At 46.7% G+C, this 17,662-nt stretch overlaps 1 protein-coding gene across 1 annotated transcript; it reads left to right on the forward strand.

Moving 5' to 3' along the window:
* The first annotated feature begins 38 nt into the window (after positions 1 to 38).
* COPE (COPI coat complex subunit epsilon) lies at positions 39 to 13,316 on the forward strand. The gene is made up of 10 exons (XM_084614617.1): positions 39 to 386; positions 828 to 890; positions 2,108 to 2,208; positions 2,922 to 3,074; positions 4,098 to 4,151; positions 4,801 to 4,882; positions 10,754 to 10,909; positions 11,694 to 11,762; positions 12,319 to 12,393; positions 12,959 to 13,316. The coding sequence occupies exons 1-10, from the start codon at positions 57 to 59 to the stop codon at positions 13,004 to 13,006; spliced, it is 1,131 nt and encodes a 376-aa protein (XP_084470743.1). The 5' UTR covers positions 39 to 56; the 3' UTR covers positions 13,007 to 13,316.
* The last annotated feature ends 4,346 nt before the right edge of the window (positions 13,317 to 17,662 follow it).

Below are 17,662 nucleotides of genomic sequence, written 5' to 3' on the forward strand. Positions count from 1 at the left end.
TCGCTCGCCACACCGCACACTTCCGGCGCCAACAACTCGCGTCATCAGCCCCTCTCATGCCCATTGGCTCCAGCTCTCAGCCCACAGGAAAAACTACGACTCCCAGTGTGCCCCGCTCCGCACTAACTTCCGGTACCGATGTTTTACGTCACCACCCCTCGCAGCCCTATTGTTCCGTCCTTAGCCTGCGCCGGAAACTACAAGTCCCAGCGTCCTGTGCGCGGGGGCCGCTTCCGGAGACGTGGCTGGGTCTGGGGAAAATGGCGTCTGTGGTGGCCCCTGCCGCGGCCGGGCAGGGCGGGGACGCGGACGAGCTCTTCGACGTCAAGAACAGTTTCTACATCGGCGCCTACCAGGCCGCCATCAACGAGGCGCAGCGGGTCAAGGTGGGGGCTGCGCTGGGGGGTCCCTGGGCCCCTCTGTGAAAACGGCCCCGCCCCTCATCTCCGGATCCCCCTCTGGCCCCGCCCACCCCAGCGGGGGGGTGACCCCTCTAATCTCCCCCCCTCCAGACCCAATGAGCCCAGCGGGGGGGGGTGACCCCCAATCTCCTCACCCCCTCTAGCCCTGCCCACCCCAGCGGGGGTTGCTCCCGCTTCCCCCCAAATCTCATCCCCTCTAGCCCCGCCCATCACAAATTCCACTCCTTCCCCCCCGCCCCCTCCCCCCCGCAGACAGACCCCAGTGGGCCTCCCCACACACATTCTCCCCCCACTGAGGCATAGGTCTCACCTCCTGGCTGCAGTTCGTGCTCAGGGCTGCATTGTTGTTTCAGGGGTCCGATAGTGCTGGCTAATGAATCTGTCTCCCCCTTCTCGTTCCTTTAGCCATCCAGTCCAGAAAGGGAGGTGGAGCGGGATGTCTTCTTATACCGAGCCTACATTGCCCAGGTGAGGTCCCGGGCTCTGCACGGAGCACAGGTCTGAGAGCAGGGAGCTCTGAGTTCAGATCCAGCACCTCAGTCTCTTGGGGTCTGACACTGATTCCTTCTACAGCCTTGGGGCCCATCACCTCCACCCAGGTTAACAAGGTGATGAGCACAGTGTGAACCAGCTCAGGGGTTCTCAAACTTGATTGCACTGTGACCCCCTTCTGACAACAAAAATTACTACATGACTCCTGGGGAGAGGGAAGGGGACTGAAGCCTGAGCCCGGCAGAGCCTTGCTACCTCTGGTGAGGGGATCAAAGCCCAAGCCCCACCACTCTGGGAAGGGGGGGGGGGGTCAAAGCCCAAGGGCTTCAGCCCCAGGCAGGTGGCCTGTAACCTGAGTCCTGCCTCCCAGGGCCCCAGCAAGTCTAAGCCAGCCCTGGTGACACCATTAAAACAGGGTCATGACCCACTTTGGGGTCCCCACCCACAGTTGGAGAACCACTGAACTAGTTAGGCCTTTCTGGCCTGTATTTCCCCATATTTGAAATAGAATATCTGGGGCTAGACAAGCCTGTGAAGCGTTATAGGAGTCCTAAATAATCATCTGTTGTGTGAAGATTTACTTTTGTTGTTCTTTGTGGTGTTGGTGATGAGCTATAGACTTAAGACAGTTATTTCCCATGTTCTCGCATGCCTTTTGTACTTCTCCCTGCATGCAGCCCATGATAACCCACCTTCACTCAGCCTGCAATTTTCACTGTTTGAGTTTAGTAATGTAACAGTCTTTTGGTTTTAATTACAAATAGTTTAATAACTTTTTAATTAGTGTTTTAAGTACTTAACTTTCTTAATGGCAGCTTTTCCTTGAAGTGTTGGCAAACCCAAATGCAAGATTTTTCTGCCAATTCATGTGAACCACAATATGAAACTGACTCACAGTTTGAGTAAATTGCAAATAAATTACAGCATAAATAGTGAAAAGTGGCTTTTTAAAGTTCTTTGTCTAATAATCTGGAGTTATGTTAGTAACACAAACAGTGGAGATTCATTAATAGTGACTCTTGCATTGACAGTGTTCCTCTGTTAATTCTGTCCAGCTAGTCAGTCTCATCTGAGCGTGTGGGGAAATGCAGCAAAGATTAATGTACATTACTATTTTGTAACTTATATCATAGTGAATTGTTTTTCTTCTGCCCTTAAATTATTACACAAATTTGTCTGTCTGTCCTCAATAGAGAAAATATGGTGTTGTTCTGGATGAAATCAAAGCCAATGCTTGCCCTGAGCTCCAAGCAGTGAGAATGTTTGCAGAATATCTTTCAAACGACACTCAGAGGTAAGTGTGACATTGAATTATTGTAACATACAAACACTGCCCAGCAAAGAATTTGCTTCAGTAGTGGGAGCATAATCTTGGTCACTGCTGCATATGGCCCTGATCATGTGGGATGGAAATGACTGAAATGTTTTTAACCAGTTATCCTCTGGCTTATTAAAAATGGGTCTATACGTTTTACATTCCCAAACCAAGCATCTATAATCATGTTTCCTATACCAATGCACAATAAAATACTTCCAATCTTCAGATGATAGACCGGTGTTGAGGGCAGGTTTCAGTCAGCAATTCCTGCTGGTTGGCCTAACTGGTTTGTCTGTCTAACGGCCACTCATGGGTTCGTGATTTTAAAACAGCGTTGTCTGTAGGATCAGTTTAGCTGGCCTTGGTGAGAAGCACGTACAGTATTTGTCGCCATCTCCATTGGCTGATTTCAGGCATTTTGATGTATTTCTGAAAAATTACTGTTTTGGGCTGAAACTCTTCTGCCGTGCCAAATTTCTGGCCATACTTAGTAAAACTCCCCTGCGTTATTTTTGAGTGTGTGGACATGAAAATATTTCTCTTTCCCCAATGCTTTTTAGTTCAAATAATTTTTAAAAGGCTGAATTTTAAAAATTCAATGGACTTTCCCTACTGGAGGGTGACAGCCTTTGCCTTGGTTAGAAATTGAATGATCCGTTCCAAAACTCTCACCAGCTCACTCTTCCCAGGGATGCAATTGTTGCTGATTTGGACAAGAAGATGGCAAAAAGCGTTGATGTGACCAACACGACTTTCCTGCTGATGGCTGCATCTATCTATTTCCATGATGCAAACCCTGATGCGGCCCTGCGCACGCTGCACCAAGGAGAAAGCTTGGAATGGTAAGTGTAGCTCAGACACCTCAGCGTCGCCCAACAAAGCTGTGCTCGGTGATCCAAGGAAATGTTGCCATAGAAATAGGTGAAGTCTGACTTGTTTTAAAGTTTTATAGAAACCAGCAAGAGATGGATTTGGGGATGTTAATACCAAGCGATCAGGTGTCCATCCCAGAACAAGACACACATTCACCCAGTCTGAGGCTAAGGGAATTCAGGATACCACATTTCATGCATGTTTTCAGGTAGCGAGAAGAGCATTGTAATGCCTACAGCACTAGAACAATCAGAGTCCTGGAGCCGGCTGTCCTGTCTGTACCCAAATAACACTGTCTGCTTTATTGCCTCCCCATTGCAGCGAGAGCAAGGTGGTGAAATGCCTGTTCTTACTCGCCAGCAACATGTCTGTGTGCTAGGGCAGTGTGCTTCTCAAGGGCAGGCACTATCCATGCTGAATACCCATGCAAAGCCTCTCTTCCTCTTCCTGGCTTTGAGTTGCACTTGACCCATGATAGCTGAATGAAACTTGGCTGAAGTTTTTATAGTGGAGATTTAGGCATGACAGCAATGAGCAGCTGCTGGGAATTCTGAGTGCAGGGCCCTCTGCTGATGATATATTCCTTATTGGGTGGGGGAGGGGAGACACTGGACACCACAAGGTAGGGGAGTTCGATTTCGATGAGTTTATATTTTTCCAGTTAAATATTTTATTAAATAAAAGGGCTTGATCTTGGACTCCGATTCCATAAATTATAACAGACAGTTGGTACAACCATGCTTTAAAGCAGTGTTAAGAAGGGAACCTGGGAAGACCTGAGTGTAGGAACAGACAGCAGATTGGGGGTAGCCAATCACTCCAAGCCCTGGGTGGAAGAAGAGGGGAGTAACAGTTCCGTGGTGTTGCTGGCCTTTGGCCCATAGGGGAACTATTTTCTCCAGGAGTGGGCGGTGCCTACACTTCAGTCCCTGCTGTGAAAGGGGCGCAGTAAAGCCTAGACTACAGCCCTGATGTGCACTTGTTCTCTGCAGCATGGCGATGATGATACAGATACTGCTGAAGCTCGACAGGCTCGATCTGGCCCGGTAAGCCCAGTGTAAGCCCAGGCTCGATCTGGCCCAGTGTATCTTTTATGTGCCACATGGGCATTATTAAAGACCCGTGGGAAGGCATTATACAGCTCTGGTTCTGCTTTTTGGTCAGTATCCTGCAGGCAGCATTTGAGGCTGATGGTCACAGGTGGGGTTGGTAGGAGTCCCCCTTGGCTGGTGTGAACACAGTGTGGCATACCCTTCTCCCTCAGGATGCTGGGACCCTGGAAATAAAAGGATAGCTGTGAGTGGGATTCTAGGATTTAGTCGTGACCTCGTGGAGTGTTAAATGAACCTCCAGGACTTGGGTTGCCTGCTGCCCTAAAGGGAAATAAAACAGCCTTCTGCGGACACCAGACCTTCTTCCCTTGTGGCTGCAATGATTTATCTGCTTAAATAAAATACCCTGGAGGTATTTGTGCCAAACAACAAAGGTCAGTGAGCCCAATGGCAGTGTGCCTCTGACTGGCAGGAGAGGGTCCCAGGGCACCTCAGGCTCAATTCACTGAGCTATGAGGGCAGCAAAGGGATGGCCTCTGTGCAGTGAGGGGTTTTCTCCTACCTCAGGCCTTACACTTGGGACTTAGAGCAAGCTGGACTATGTCAGTTTCTCATTGTGTGGCTCCCCTTTGTGTTTACTCAGCAAGGACCTGAAGAAGATGCAGGAGCAAGATGAGGATGCTACCCTCACCCAGCTGGCCACTGCCTGGGTGAACCTGGCTGTAGTGAGTATTGTAGGCCAAGACCCTTCTCTACTCCATGGGCGCTGCCTTACTCTCATGCTCTTCACATTTTCTCCAAAATGCCATAATTGCATGAATCCATTCATGCTATGAGCTACTACAAGGGAAAGGTCAGACTGGGCAGTAGACAGAATCCTGATCTTCTCCAGGAAGTTGCCTAGTCAGACACAAACAGGGCTAGGTGGAGTTCTCATTAGAGCACGCCTGGGTGCGTGGTGTGATGTGGAACAGAACGGGTTGTGTTTAAAGGTGAGATGAATGCGTGTCTTTCCCCCCCCCCACTTAGAGCAGTGCAGCAGTAAGATTAGCTCCTGAATGTTCAGTGCCCTTTTAGCGCAGGGGCTCCCTGCTGGTGTGTGTCCTCAGGCTTCAGTGACTGGTGCTCTACATTCCCCATCCCAGCCTTGGACTCCCATTTAATCACATGCTGGGTTGTCCCTGTTTGAGCACACAGACAATGACGTTGCCTTCAGTTAGGCACATGCTGGAGTTCCTTGCTGAATTGGGACCTTCATGATGAGCCTCTGTGCATCACTGCTGCCTACCAGCTGTTCGTGCTTGAGTGGCTTAAATGGTTCTTGGGCTGTGCCAAAATGTTGTCCTACTGTGAAGCTTGGGGGATAGCAAGAGGACCCACAGCTGTGTGGGAGGGGGTGGGCACTAGCTGATGTATCCTGGATACTTCAACTGGAGCAGTTGCCTGGAAAAGCTAGGAGCCAGAGTCTCAGAGCACAGGACTGGCATGACTCCATCCCATTTCTGATCATTTTCCCTTTGCCTCGCTCTCCAGAGGGGAAATAGTGCTGGCAGAAGGTACTTGATAATTCTTTCACTTTCCTTTACCATTTGAGTTTGCTTTCCCTGCAGGTGCATGGGGAATAGCCAGACTAATTAGTTCCTTTGAGTGCAAGCGTTTTTCAAGTGTACCACTTGATCGTTAACTCAGACACAGAAGAGCTCCTGTTTCTCAGTAGTTGAATAATTCACAGACGATTATAACATAAAATGGGAAACAGCAGTCTGATCTTGGAATCAGATGGAAGCACAAATACACTCCGCTGTAAAGACAAATTATTAAATTTTCATCTAAGGTCTAACTAGGAGCAGCAGTCTGATGTTTCAGTGCTGCTCCCAGTTAGACCTTAGATGAAAATTTAATAATTTGTCTTTACAGCGGAGTGTATTTGTGCTTCCATCTGATCCTATAAATAAAGCCCTGTTCTAGCTAAACCCACTTTCAGTGAAACAGGCTCAGTGGGATCTGTGGCAGCTGATATTTATCAGGCACCCTTCAGGACTGATTGAGATTTGTTTACATTGTGCTATGGTAACTGCATTTCACACTTTTGATCTCTCATCCCCCTTCCCATCCGTTCAGAGAAACAGCTCGATGCCTTCTGAGTCTGTGGAAAGCCGCTGGGGTTTCTGTGGAGCAGAGCCCTGTCCCTGCTAGTCGTTCATTCCCACAGCACTTGGAACGGTTTGCATTGCAAATTAATTACTCGGCCATCGCTTGACTGCTTTGGAATGGGTCCGTGTTGCCGTTCTTTAAAAGAACAGCAGGTGCTGTGGAGCTCAACTCCTTTCTAGATGCAGTTGCAGGGTGTCTGATAAATGGGGACCATTCCAGGGCAAGCTTCCCTGCTGCCAGTGTACCTCCACCCTGACCAGCAGACCTAGTTTTAGGGGGCAGGAGGGCAGTTCAGTTCCAGCCTGTCTGCTGGGGCTACCAACAGAGGCACCAGCTGTAGTTTTTATTACATGGATTTGTTGGTCACTAGGAGCTGGACTGAGCAAGCATATATTGGTCTCTTAACAGCCAGCAGTGTGCTGCTCTCTCCAGGGGCTCCTGGGTTACCTTCTAAGGTCTCTGTCCTTAATGTCAAAACCTGCAGTGGTTTGAACCCCTCTTTCCAGGAGCTCAATGGCTCAGTTTCTTGGGAGCAATGGAACTGCCTCCCTCTGGGGCAAAGCCATCTCCCTCAGACGGAGCTTTCTCGGGGGCTTGCCTGAGGCCACATTTCACACCTGCAGGCCATGGACTTGGCAGCTTTCCAGTCCATTTGTGAAACTTTCCCCGGCTTTTCCCTCAAAGCAGCTCCTGACCTGTGGGCACTTACATTGGGAGGAGGGGGCAACATTAAACTGCTCAGGTTAGCCCCCCAGAGGAGAGGAGAGAAGGGGTCCTGAGAGAGTAGATGCAGGATGTCCTTATTCTAGAGGGTGATCATGTGCAATGGTGAGGGGCCTGGTGTAGGCACCTAAATAGAATAGAACCAGATGGGCTACTGCTGACTTGGCCTGGATTCAGACTATTGAATTAGAGGTGAAAGGCTCCATGTCCTGTTAATAATCCCATGATCCAGCCACTCCCTCAGTGTCCCCCTCAGAGGTGTGATGATCCTCTTAGGTAGGTTTAAATTGCCATGACCCAGGTGGTCACCTCTCAATCCGGAAATGTGGGACACAGTAATAGTGCCAGGTGTTTATGACAATGTAGCATCAGCTTCTGGAAAGTAAATAACATTTTCTCTAGCTTCAGTTTCATAACTTGGCACTTGAATGGCACAGTAACACACAAGAGCACAGCAGGCTGGTGTGATCTAGGGACTGTGGAGAGAGATGTAAACAGCAGAAAGAAAACAATGGACAAAATCTTGTTGGCCTTAATCAGGCAAAACTCCCATTGACTTTAACAGGGCCTTGGGAGTCCATTTGCCTAGCCTGCTGTTCTCTGCAGTTGCAGCTCTCCCATGTGCCCAGATGGAAGGGTGACTTGTATTCTGCTTGATATTTCTGCTATGTGTTAATTTTCTTTAGCAGTGGGGAGAAATTCTGTATGCTACCTAGACACCATTTTCTTTTGTTGTTTTTTGTCTGCCTTAGTAACCAGGACTATAGTTAACTGTTTAGTCTCCTGGCAGTCAGAAGGTAAACCTTTCTAAAATTATCCCATCACACAGCAGTCTCGGTACATGTGTGTGGGCAGGGAGAAAGGGGTGTTGGGAGCCAAGTAATTTTATGCCCAAAATTGCAGTTTATAGTCTAGAGAAACAAGAAATGTTAGGCCAGATCTTAATTGTTGTCTCACTGCCAGTTTAGGGAGGTGACATCCACTCACTTAGGCACGGTAAGAATCTCATTTAACTTAGGGGACACCAAGACTAAAGATGCACAAAATACTCACAATTAATAATCATGAATGTCATATTAATAAGGGAAAAGTGAGTTTGCTTGGATGAGAGAAGCAGGTAGAGCTGAGATGAAATGGCTGAGTTCAGAGGGATTTATCCTCTTGGTAAAGATGGAAGTCACACCTCTTTCAGGCTTGGCCTGATTTCAGTATCTGCTGCTGTCCCATTTCATTGGCTCAGCACCTTTCTGGGAGGGCCCTAGCATCTTCAGCTCATATCATGCAGTCTGCTAAAGCATCCATAGCAAAGCTGGAATTCTTCAGTTTGATGGTTATAGTGCATTTGTCTGTGTGGCAGGAAATTCTCAGAACATCCTTAAAGTTACAGTTCTGCCTTTTTTTTTATTCAGTTCATTTTCTGAGAGATTCCATTAGTTCCATCATGATTTCAGAGGAGTTGAAACTCTGTTTCAGATGAATCCAAATTCTCCTGTTTTCTGTAGAGTCTGATTTAAACGTAAATGATTCTTAGTCTTTTAACTAAAAGGGTCATCAAAGAAAGTATAATATTCTTTTCATAACAATCCTTGGAGAGGTTCTTGTCTTCCTTAGTTTGGTAAGGAGTTGTTTGAGCATGCCAGATTATTAATTGGGAAATCAATTAGTCTAAATATTTTTATAATCAAACAGGTTCAGATATTAGTAACCAGTTATAGCAAAGTAATTTGATTCCATATAGGTTGACCACACATCTCACTATTCACATAGCAGTGATACCAGGAAATTGTTATATGGAGGGTTTGAATTTAGATATAAAATATTTTTACATGAATATTGCAAAAGAAGTCTATATCCTCTTAAGCATTTTAAGGAATAAGCAAATGTTTTCACCTTTAAATGGAGAAACAAGGTAAGAAGTAGCATAAAACACTTCCCAGGTATACATATTTTCCTTAAAGTTAAAAGGTTGAAGATTTTCATACATTTGTAGAAAAAATCAGTTTCAACAAGAATAATTCTAGAGTTTTGTGTGGGGTTAAAACTAAAGATTTTTCTGTTTGCAAAGAGCAGAGTAAAAAGGCCCATTTTAATGACTTGGATTATAGTTCTGATGTCTCATCTTAACCAGCACTTACTCCTCTGGGATATTTTGCATAAAGAATATCCTTGCATTCTTTTACACAACGAACTGTTTCTCTCAGACATGAAGATCGTGTCTCTGGCAGCCTTGCATCTTGTACCAGGGAAGTGTCCTGATCTTTGAGACGACACTCTTGTTAGTTTGTCCTTTGCTCAAATGGCTCCTAGATTTACAACCTTCCCTTTGTAGTATGCTTAGAGTTTGCAGACAAAGACTCTTGTATCTTTCAAACATGATATACAAGAAACTAATATGGACTATTAAAGGAAAACCGAAATTCTAAAGCTTCGTTCCAGAGACACTAACACGTGGAGGTAATACATGTGGTTTTATAGCTAAGGAGGTGTCATTCCCGTGGGCACTTTGGGGGCCTGTCACTGCTCACAGAAAGCAGACTTCCTAGGAATTTCCTTAGTTAGATTGAAGTTTCATTTAATTAACTAAGCATGCTAAAACATGTGAGCTGTCATTCTCCGAATATCCTGTGTGTGGATGGATTAAAGTCTCCTAAAATTCAGTAAAGGTGGAGGCATGCTTGTAACAACCTAAAATTATAATTTTAAAATTGACCTCAGTATTGAGCTCTGTCCTTGTGTTCCTTTTCTCAGTCACTTTATAGAGTAATAGTTTAGGGCCAGATATTCAAGAGTTCATTTCCCATTAAGAACAACAAAGAATCCCCCTCTGAGAACAATGGGATTTTCAAGACCTGAGCCCTTTTGAAAAATCCAGCTAATAATATCCTAGTTCTGTGTCTTAAATCTCTCTTTGTAACCCACTTGATTTATTATCACCAGCTTCTGACATGGTTCTTTTAAAATTAAGAATTTAAAATCTGTCCTCACCAGACACAAACTTCCAAGTGGCTCTTAATATTTAATGGCTTTGTGCTTCTTTCTTCCACAGCCTTGTTAAAGATCTGTCTATTTAGAGGAGACCCAATGAATGCAGGAAACTGTTAAGCAGGGATTGTCAGTTCATGCAAGCCCTGTAGACCAAGGTGGGTTCTACACCTAAAATTTAGGTCTGCCTACCTACAACAGTCAGGGCTGTGAGAAATCTCACACCTGTGCGACTGCATTGTGTTGACCTAGCCTCCATTGTAGATGCAATTAGAAAGAATTCTCCTGAGGGGGTGGGTTTACTACAGCAATGGAAGACTCTCTGGAGTGAGGGTCTGCACCGCGGTGGCAGAACTGCTTGTAGTGTAGCTACACCCCCAGTCTGTAACCTCTTAAAAATGAGCTGGGCCGCCCAGGGGCAGACACTTTGAAAGATGATTGAGAACAGGTTGAAACTGGGCAGATGGTAACTGGGTCAGACTCTTTCTGAGCAAGCTGAGGTGTGTAGACTAACCCGAGCAGTGTGAATGCTGCTTTTGTGAAGAACAAGCTTCCTTGCCTTCTTGGCTGTTCTGACCATGGCACAAAGGCTATTGATCAAAGGGAAATGATGACTCAGTCGACTTGTATTTAATCATGGGGCGCCTCATCACTTCCAGTGTTTAAACCCTTGCCCACTGCAGCCTCCTTGGCATAATGCAGCACAATCACAGGTTAACTGTCCCATTTCTTCACAGGGTGGGGAGAAATTACAGGATGCCTATTACATCTTCCAAGAGATGGCAGACAAATGCTCATCTACCCTGCTTCTGCTTAATGGACAGGCAGCCTGCTACATGGCTCAGGGCAAGTGGGAAGACGCAGACAGTGTGCTCCAAGAGGCGCTAGACAAGGTGTGTTTTCTGTCTGGCAATATAACCTTGGATTCAAATCTGCCACTCTGGAAAGAGGCAAAAGAAAAGTAGCAAGACTGTTGACCATTAAACTTCATGCATGTGTATCTCACTGCTCCTTAGCCTCATCTTCTGTCATTGTGCCCAGGGCTGGCTGGCTGCAGCCTGTGAGAATTTGGGGAGTGATTTTTAATTCCATATTTTAAATCTTTTTTTCTGTCTAAACCCTGTGGCATTCTGTTCCTGTCCTCTGAAACATCCCCGTAAGCGCCGGAAGCTACAGTGCCATTCGCACATTGACCAGGCAAATTATTGTGCCGCTGTGTTCTCAGGAAGCTGACGTCCAGTTCAGGAACACACCCCACCACCCCACTTCCCTGAGTAGGTTGAGTCTGTTAAACATGACCTTTAAAATGTTCTGCCCCCATCTGTGCCGCTGGGGTCTCGCTGGCTTGGTCTTGTGTAAATCCCATTTCATAAGCACTTAGCATCTCAGAAGCATGTGTGTTTCAGAGCTGTCCTGGCACTTGGGTAGCTGGGCTCTTGGCCTTTGATTACTTGTCCTAGGACCTCATTAGCCATGCTGTGTTCACTCAGGAATTCATTGCCTGTCACCTCTAAGGACCTAATTCTTCCCCTGCCTTGCCCCTTCCTGTACAGCGATCTGTGTGTTCTTCAGGAGAAGATGGTTTCCAGCTGCAGAAATGTGCTGGGGGCTGCACCTGGTTAAAGTAATAGGGAGGCAGGACAGGTCATCTGATGTGGTTGCCCTTTATGCTTTCAGGATAGCAGCCATCCCGAGACCCTGGTCAATTTTGTTGTCCTGTCACAGCACCTGGGTAAACCACCAGAGGTGAGGCGAATTCTGCTTGTCCGAGTACAATACAGTGGGCGGATGTCCTCCTGCTGTTAAAGGTGTGCAGATACTAGGCTCGCTTGGGTTTTAAGGAGTTATGTGCTCCTGTGCTAACTGAAGTTGGGGAAACAGAATATTTTAACCCACCTTGGCTAATGAGCAGAGCATTGTACCATTGTCTAAAACCCTTGCGTTCCTATATAATAGGGAAGCTCGGGATTGGGAATTGAGAGAGCCTGAGTATGAGCCTGGAATTCCAGGCTTCCAGTCCCAGCTTTGCCACTGGCTCATAGTATGACTGTGAGCACGTCACTTAAGACCTGATTTTTAAAGCTGCCCGTGCCCCCATAGCACTCACTGACTTCAGTTGGAGCTGTTGGTGGTCAGAACTTCTGAAAACCAAGTCCTGACCCTTCCTCAGCTGTAAGAGGGGATGATACTCAGTGCCTGTAAAGCACTCTGAAGATCAGCTCTCTCAATTGCCTGTTTAAGCTCTTAGCTTTTCCTCCTCTGATCGCAATGTTGGGGTCTCATTTGTGTCTCTTCCACCCAGGTTACCAATCGCTACTTGTCACAACTGAAAGATGCACATAAAAGTCACCCATTTATACAGGAGTACCAGGCAAAGGTAACCAGTTCATTTCTTAATCAGAATCCACTTGTATCGTGGGTCACACCATTGTTGGAATTAGCCTAGTGGATCAAGCCCAGGGTCATGATCCCTGGGCTGGGTTGTGACCAGATTTCAGGGAATCCTGTTCATCTGCCCGTTTTTACACTTTCATTCAAAAACGCAAATTATGTTTCTGGCCTTAGTGGTTGTAGAGGCAACCTTGAAAACATGAACCAAGTATAAACCAGAGGAGCAGTGCCTGCCTGGATGTCTGAAACAACAGCTCAGAGTTATGGGTTCTCAATCAGTGGATTGTGACCTCTGTTCACTTCCCATATTGCTTAAATGGGGGAGGTGTGCCCTGTTTAGAAAGTAGAGGGTTGTGCTGGGCTAATGGTATGGAAGGATCTCATACAGAGAAGGTCAAGAACAGCTGGTTTAGGGTATTGCAAGCTTGGAATGCCTCTCTGCTGCCCTCCTGAGATGCTGTAGCCTTTTCTTCAGCCCACTAGCAAACAAGGTTATAATCAAGTTTCAGTAATTAAAAACCAAGAGTCTCTATTTTTCCTTTCTTTGACAGGAGAATGACTTTGACCGACTGGTCATGCAGTATGCCCCCAGTGCATGAGGACTCAGGGAGGCAAAAACGAGTCTGCGGATCCATGCTATGGTACCTTGGGAACGGGGTGATGTGCAAAGTCTCTCTGGCCTTGTGGACAGAGTTCATTCTACAAGTCGGTCTGGCATCCGTCTCAGCGTGGCAGGGTCTTGTGTTTTCAGCAAGCTGATGCCGAGCGTGTATGTAACACATGGAGACGTGTAGCCTAGAAACCTATGTCCTGACTTAACTAGGTTCCAGACTCCTTGTTTAAAATACAGTGCATGTCAAGTGTGCGCAACACTGTACCTTAAACATTTCTAATAAAGCCTTTTGTGGATTGGTGTGGCCCTTCTGCTTTCTATGCTGGAGTTATCTATACGGTGAACATTTCTACTGGATAAAGTGGGAACATTACCTCTTCCTTTCATTGCTGAGCCTCTTAACAGCTACTTTGGGGACATGGGTGGATCCTGAGTTACCACCTTTCAAGGCTGACCCATGAGGCTTTCCAAGAGCATGATGCTGAGCATCTGCTTCTCCCATGGAGTCCAGCACCACTGCCAGCTGCTGCATCTCCCTAAAAGACCCTTTGGAGATAAGACACACAGCTTTCCCTGCCTCCAGGATGTCTGGGGATGCTACAGGTAGGAGGGAAGGGAAGATTCCCCAGAATAAAAGTAGTCACACCCAAAGTACTCTGATTGCAGAGGGGCCAGCCTGGATCTTAAGGTAGTAAAATGTAGTGAGCTCATGACACAGGGACGGGGAAACGTTACATTGTACCACAACAAAGTCCATATCACAGTATGTGTAAACTCCTTGTATGATCCTCTGTGCATGTGAGGGCACGCTTGCCCATATTTCATTAAAAGCTAAAGAACTGATCAGCCTGACACACTGTACAGCAAACATGATGTGACCCCAAAAGACTGTACATCTCTGTAACCTAGAGTGCAACTTACGCAGCATGTAATATTACTGCAGAGGTTGCATTATGATGTAATGAACGGTCTGTTGCATCAAACCTGCAAGGGGCAGAGGTCAGCATGGGGTCCTTAGCTGAGACTTTTCCAATGTTTAACTATGTCTGGAGTCTTCTGTTTGCTTCCTGTGTGCAGGCGATACTATGCTGCAAACCTTTCTGGCTGGCATCTCCTTTGTGCCCACCTCAGTTGTGATTGCTCTGAAAGGGCTCATTGTCCCTTTCCTGGGCCTGTTTAGCAAGCAGCTATTTTCAATGGACAGTTATTCATGGTCCAATCTTGAATGAATGTTCTCTTTGTGGAGCCGTCTGCGGCAGATGTGAAAGGGGCTTGTGTTTTCGGTGCAGCCGTTACCTACTTGATGGGCCATGATAAATTGACTTAAAAATTTGAACAATAAAAAACAAGTGGCAGAGGGGAAGCCAGTACTGTCAGTATAAGATTAGGGGAATGTGCTGTCTGTCGGGCCTAGCTAGCAGGATAAATTTGTTTTATCACTGGTGAGTTCCCTGGATTTTCTGTAGTTGATCTGAGGGACACAAGTGTAAAATCTGAGCCATTTCAAAGCAGTGACTTCAAATGGCATCATGCTGATCAATATTTCTTCTCTTTTTCCCTATCAAACCCACCCAGGTTTACAGTTCCACCGGTGAATTTTCCAGGTACAAAGTCCCTTGGGTTCTTTCTGCTTCTTGCTTCAACCCCAGTAGTAAGGATCCTGCAACTGGAACTTGGTGTTTGGCTTGATGCATGAGGCACAACAAAATCCCGTTTGCCTTCCTGTTGCTGAAGTTTAATAATACCAGGCCCTTCTTGAGCGCCTTTTGTTTGAGGTGGTTCTTGTACGTTAGAAACGCAAAAGAATTAAGCCTCCTAGCATTGCTGTGCGTTCAGAGGAACTGTTATTTTACAGGTGGCCTGGGAAAGTTGAGGCAGAGGGATGATGACTAACCTAAGGTCCCAGGAGTCACAGGCAGAGCTAGGGCTCAACTGAGTTCCTGTCCATCCAGTGTTTTATTTTAAACACAAGCCCGGCCTTCTGCCTGGCCTGGTTAACAAAGCTGTGGCTTTGCAATTGTCATAAAGCCAGCGGAACTGACTTCAAGGCTCAGGGAGCTGGTCTGTGACTGAGAAGGGGCCATTTGCAGACGAAGTGCTGACTCAACCCGTAATGGAAGTACATCGTAGAGTTTGATCTCACTCTGAGACGTACTGTCACATGCCTTAACCTGTGAAATCAGCTGCATGTGCGGAAACTGACTGTAAAGCTGTGTGCCGTTTGCAAGGGCGCAGGATTGAGCCCTTAATGCCCTGAAGGAGGGTGGGTGCATATTCAGTGGAATGGCTGCTGTATCCACAGCGGCTGTGTAGAGGAGCAGCAGCAAACACGGCATCTGTTAATCAGATACAGATTGCAGTCTAGCAAAGTGCTCTGTGCTCTCACTCGAATGTTGTCGTCGTGTTGGATAATGGGGAGCAGCAGGTGCTGATCTGACTGCTCAACAGCTGGCTGTTACCTGAGAGAGGTGTGTGAGGGCAGCGTGGCCACCAGGATCCCAGGGCCTGGGAGCCACTTCTGTTTGGGACCAAGTTCGGAACTTCCATGGATGCAAAGGCAGAGCACTCATTTCATGGAGAGGAGGAGAGCCTCTCATGTCAGGAGATGGCCCCATTGACTGGCCATCTGGGGTTTTATGGGGTGGGAGCAAGTAAACGAGTGAAGAATCGGGGAGTGGGGGTTAAGGGTTCTACCTTCATATTGTTCCTAGCGGAGCACAGAAACATCTATCTCGAGTGGTTATTTGATGACTACAGATGTTGGTTTTTAGTTTTAAACATGCACGAGAGACTCGTGTCACTTTCCAGTCTTGTATGTAAACTCCTACCTTGGCAGCTGGCTGGAGTGCTAAGCTGACTTGTTTTAATGGCTTTGAAATGGTGTGTTTAGCAAAGGCTTTGTCATCTTGGAAGCCAGATACATTTAAAGCAGGAGGAAGTTATGTTTGCTGTTCTTCAAAGGCATTGTTGGCTATTCGGGACTCCACTATGACTTGTACCTTGTGCTAGACACTTCAGCTGTGCTGTATTTCTTGAGCTTTCCAGGAGATGTGTGGAAGGCAGAGTAAACCAACCTCATTTCTCTGCGCTAAGCTGTCTACTTGGCTGTTATACCTCATGCTAATATGCATCTTCCTTCTGCTCAGAGTATCTTCTTAGCGAGATCTTCTGTGGATAGAGGAAAGCTCAGGGGAAGTCTTCCTGTTGTGTGTATTGATTCACAAAGTATTAAATAGTTAATATTTTATCAAGGACTCTGCTCTCATCGTCATTTCAGTAGTCTGTGTCCATGGAAAGCTAAGGGTAATTTCTGGCCTTCACTCCCATGCTGTGAGCGTGCCAAGGAAGAGAGCCACTCTTGCTACTGCTTTATCATTAATCATCTCGTTTTGATACTCTGATACTGATCTTTGTTTCTGCTTCTTGCTGTTCCCCTAGACATCACCTCTGGTCTCAGCTGGCTAAGGAAGCTGTAACTCCAGGCTATTGTCATGGTTAATGCAGCGACAGCGTAATTGCATTCTGTTTGACCTTTTAGTATTCTCCTATAATTTCAGTTAAAGTGGATAACTTTTGGATGGGCTCTTTTCAAAAACTGCTGCCCTAGACTCCAGAGGTAGCTACAGCTGTGGTGGATGAAGTGACCCCTCTTTAAACAGGGTGTATCAAGCTCTGAGATCTCTGGGTGCAAGCTGGTGCAATAAGTAAATGTCACTCGTTATTCCTCCTCCGTTAGCAATCTGGGCTAAACATGTGCTGAAGGGAAAAACTGAAATCTGTCAACATGAAACCACTATGGGCTGGTCTATATTGAAAAATAGGACAATCCAGCTACATCCCTTGGCGCTATGAAAAATCCACACCCCCGAGCCACATAGCTAAGATGATCTGGCCTTGCTGGAGACAGTGCTAGGTCAATGGAAGAATTTGTTGACGTAGCCTCCTGCCTCCTGTGGGAGGTGGATGAACCACAGTGCTGGGAGAACTCCTCCTGTCCCAAGAATATTTAGCTGAGTAGGGAGCATTTGGGTGAAGGATACTCTAGAGCAGTGGTTCTCAACCTTTCCAGACAACGGTACCTCTTTCAGGAGTCTGATCTCTCTTGCATACCCCAAGTTATGCACTTAAAAACTACCTGCTTACAAAATCAGACCGAAAAATACACATATCACAGCATACTGTTCCCAAAAAATTGCTTGCTTCTCCTTCCAGCTGTATGAAATTTTAGTTTGTACTGAAGAAAGAACAGGAGGACTTGTGGCACCTTAGAAACGCTCACATTTATTTGAGCATGAGCTTTCGTGAGCTACAGCTCCCTTCATGGGCTGCATCCTGTGCTGACTTTGCTAGTGCTCTGTAGCCCGTTGTAAAACTAGGCAAAGAGCTGGGTGAGTTGATGCACCCCCCCGGCAGGCCTCTGTGTACAGCCCTACCCCTGCTTGAGAACCACTGCTGGCGGGGATAAAGCTGGCTTCTCGGCAACAGGGTAGGTTACAGACTCTGGACCAATTCAGCAAAAATGACTGGTGGTTGCTGTGGCCCAGCTGAAAAAGGGGGCTGGATTTTTGCCCCCTGCCTGAGAGCAAAAGGTTCAGGAAAGCTGCCCCCGGGACCCCCCCCGCTTTCTCTGAGCAGGTCCATT

This window comes from Lepidochelys olivacea, assembly GCF_965140295.1.
Source record: "Lepidochelys olivacea isolate rLepOli2 genome assembly, chromosome: 25".
In the NCBI taxonomy this organism is placed as follows: Eukaryota; Metazoa; Chordata; order Testudines; family Cheloniidae; genus Lepidochelys; species Lepidochelys olivacea.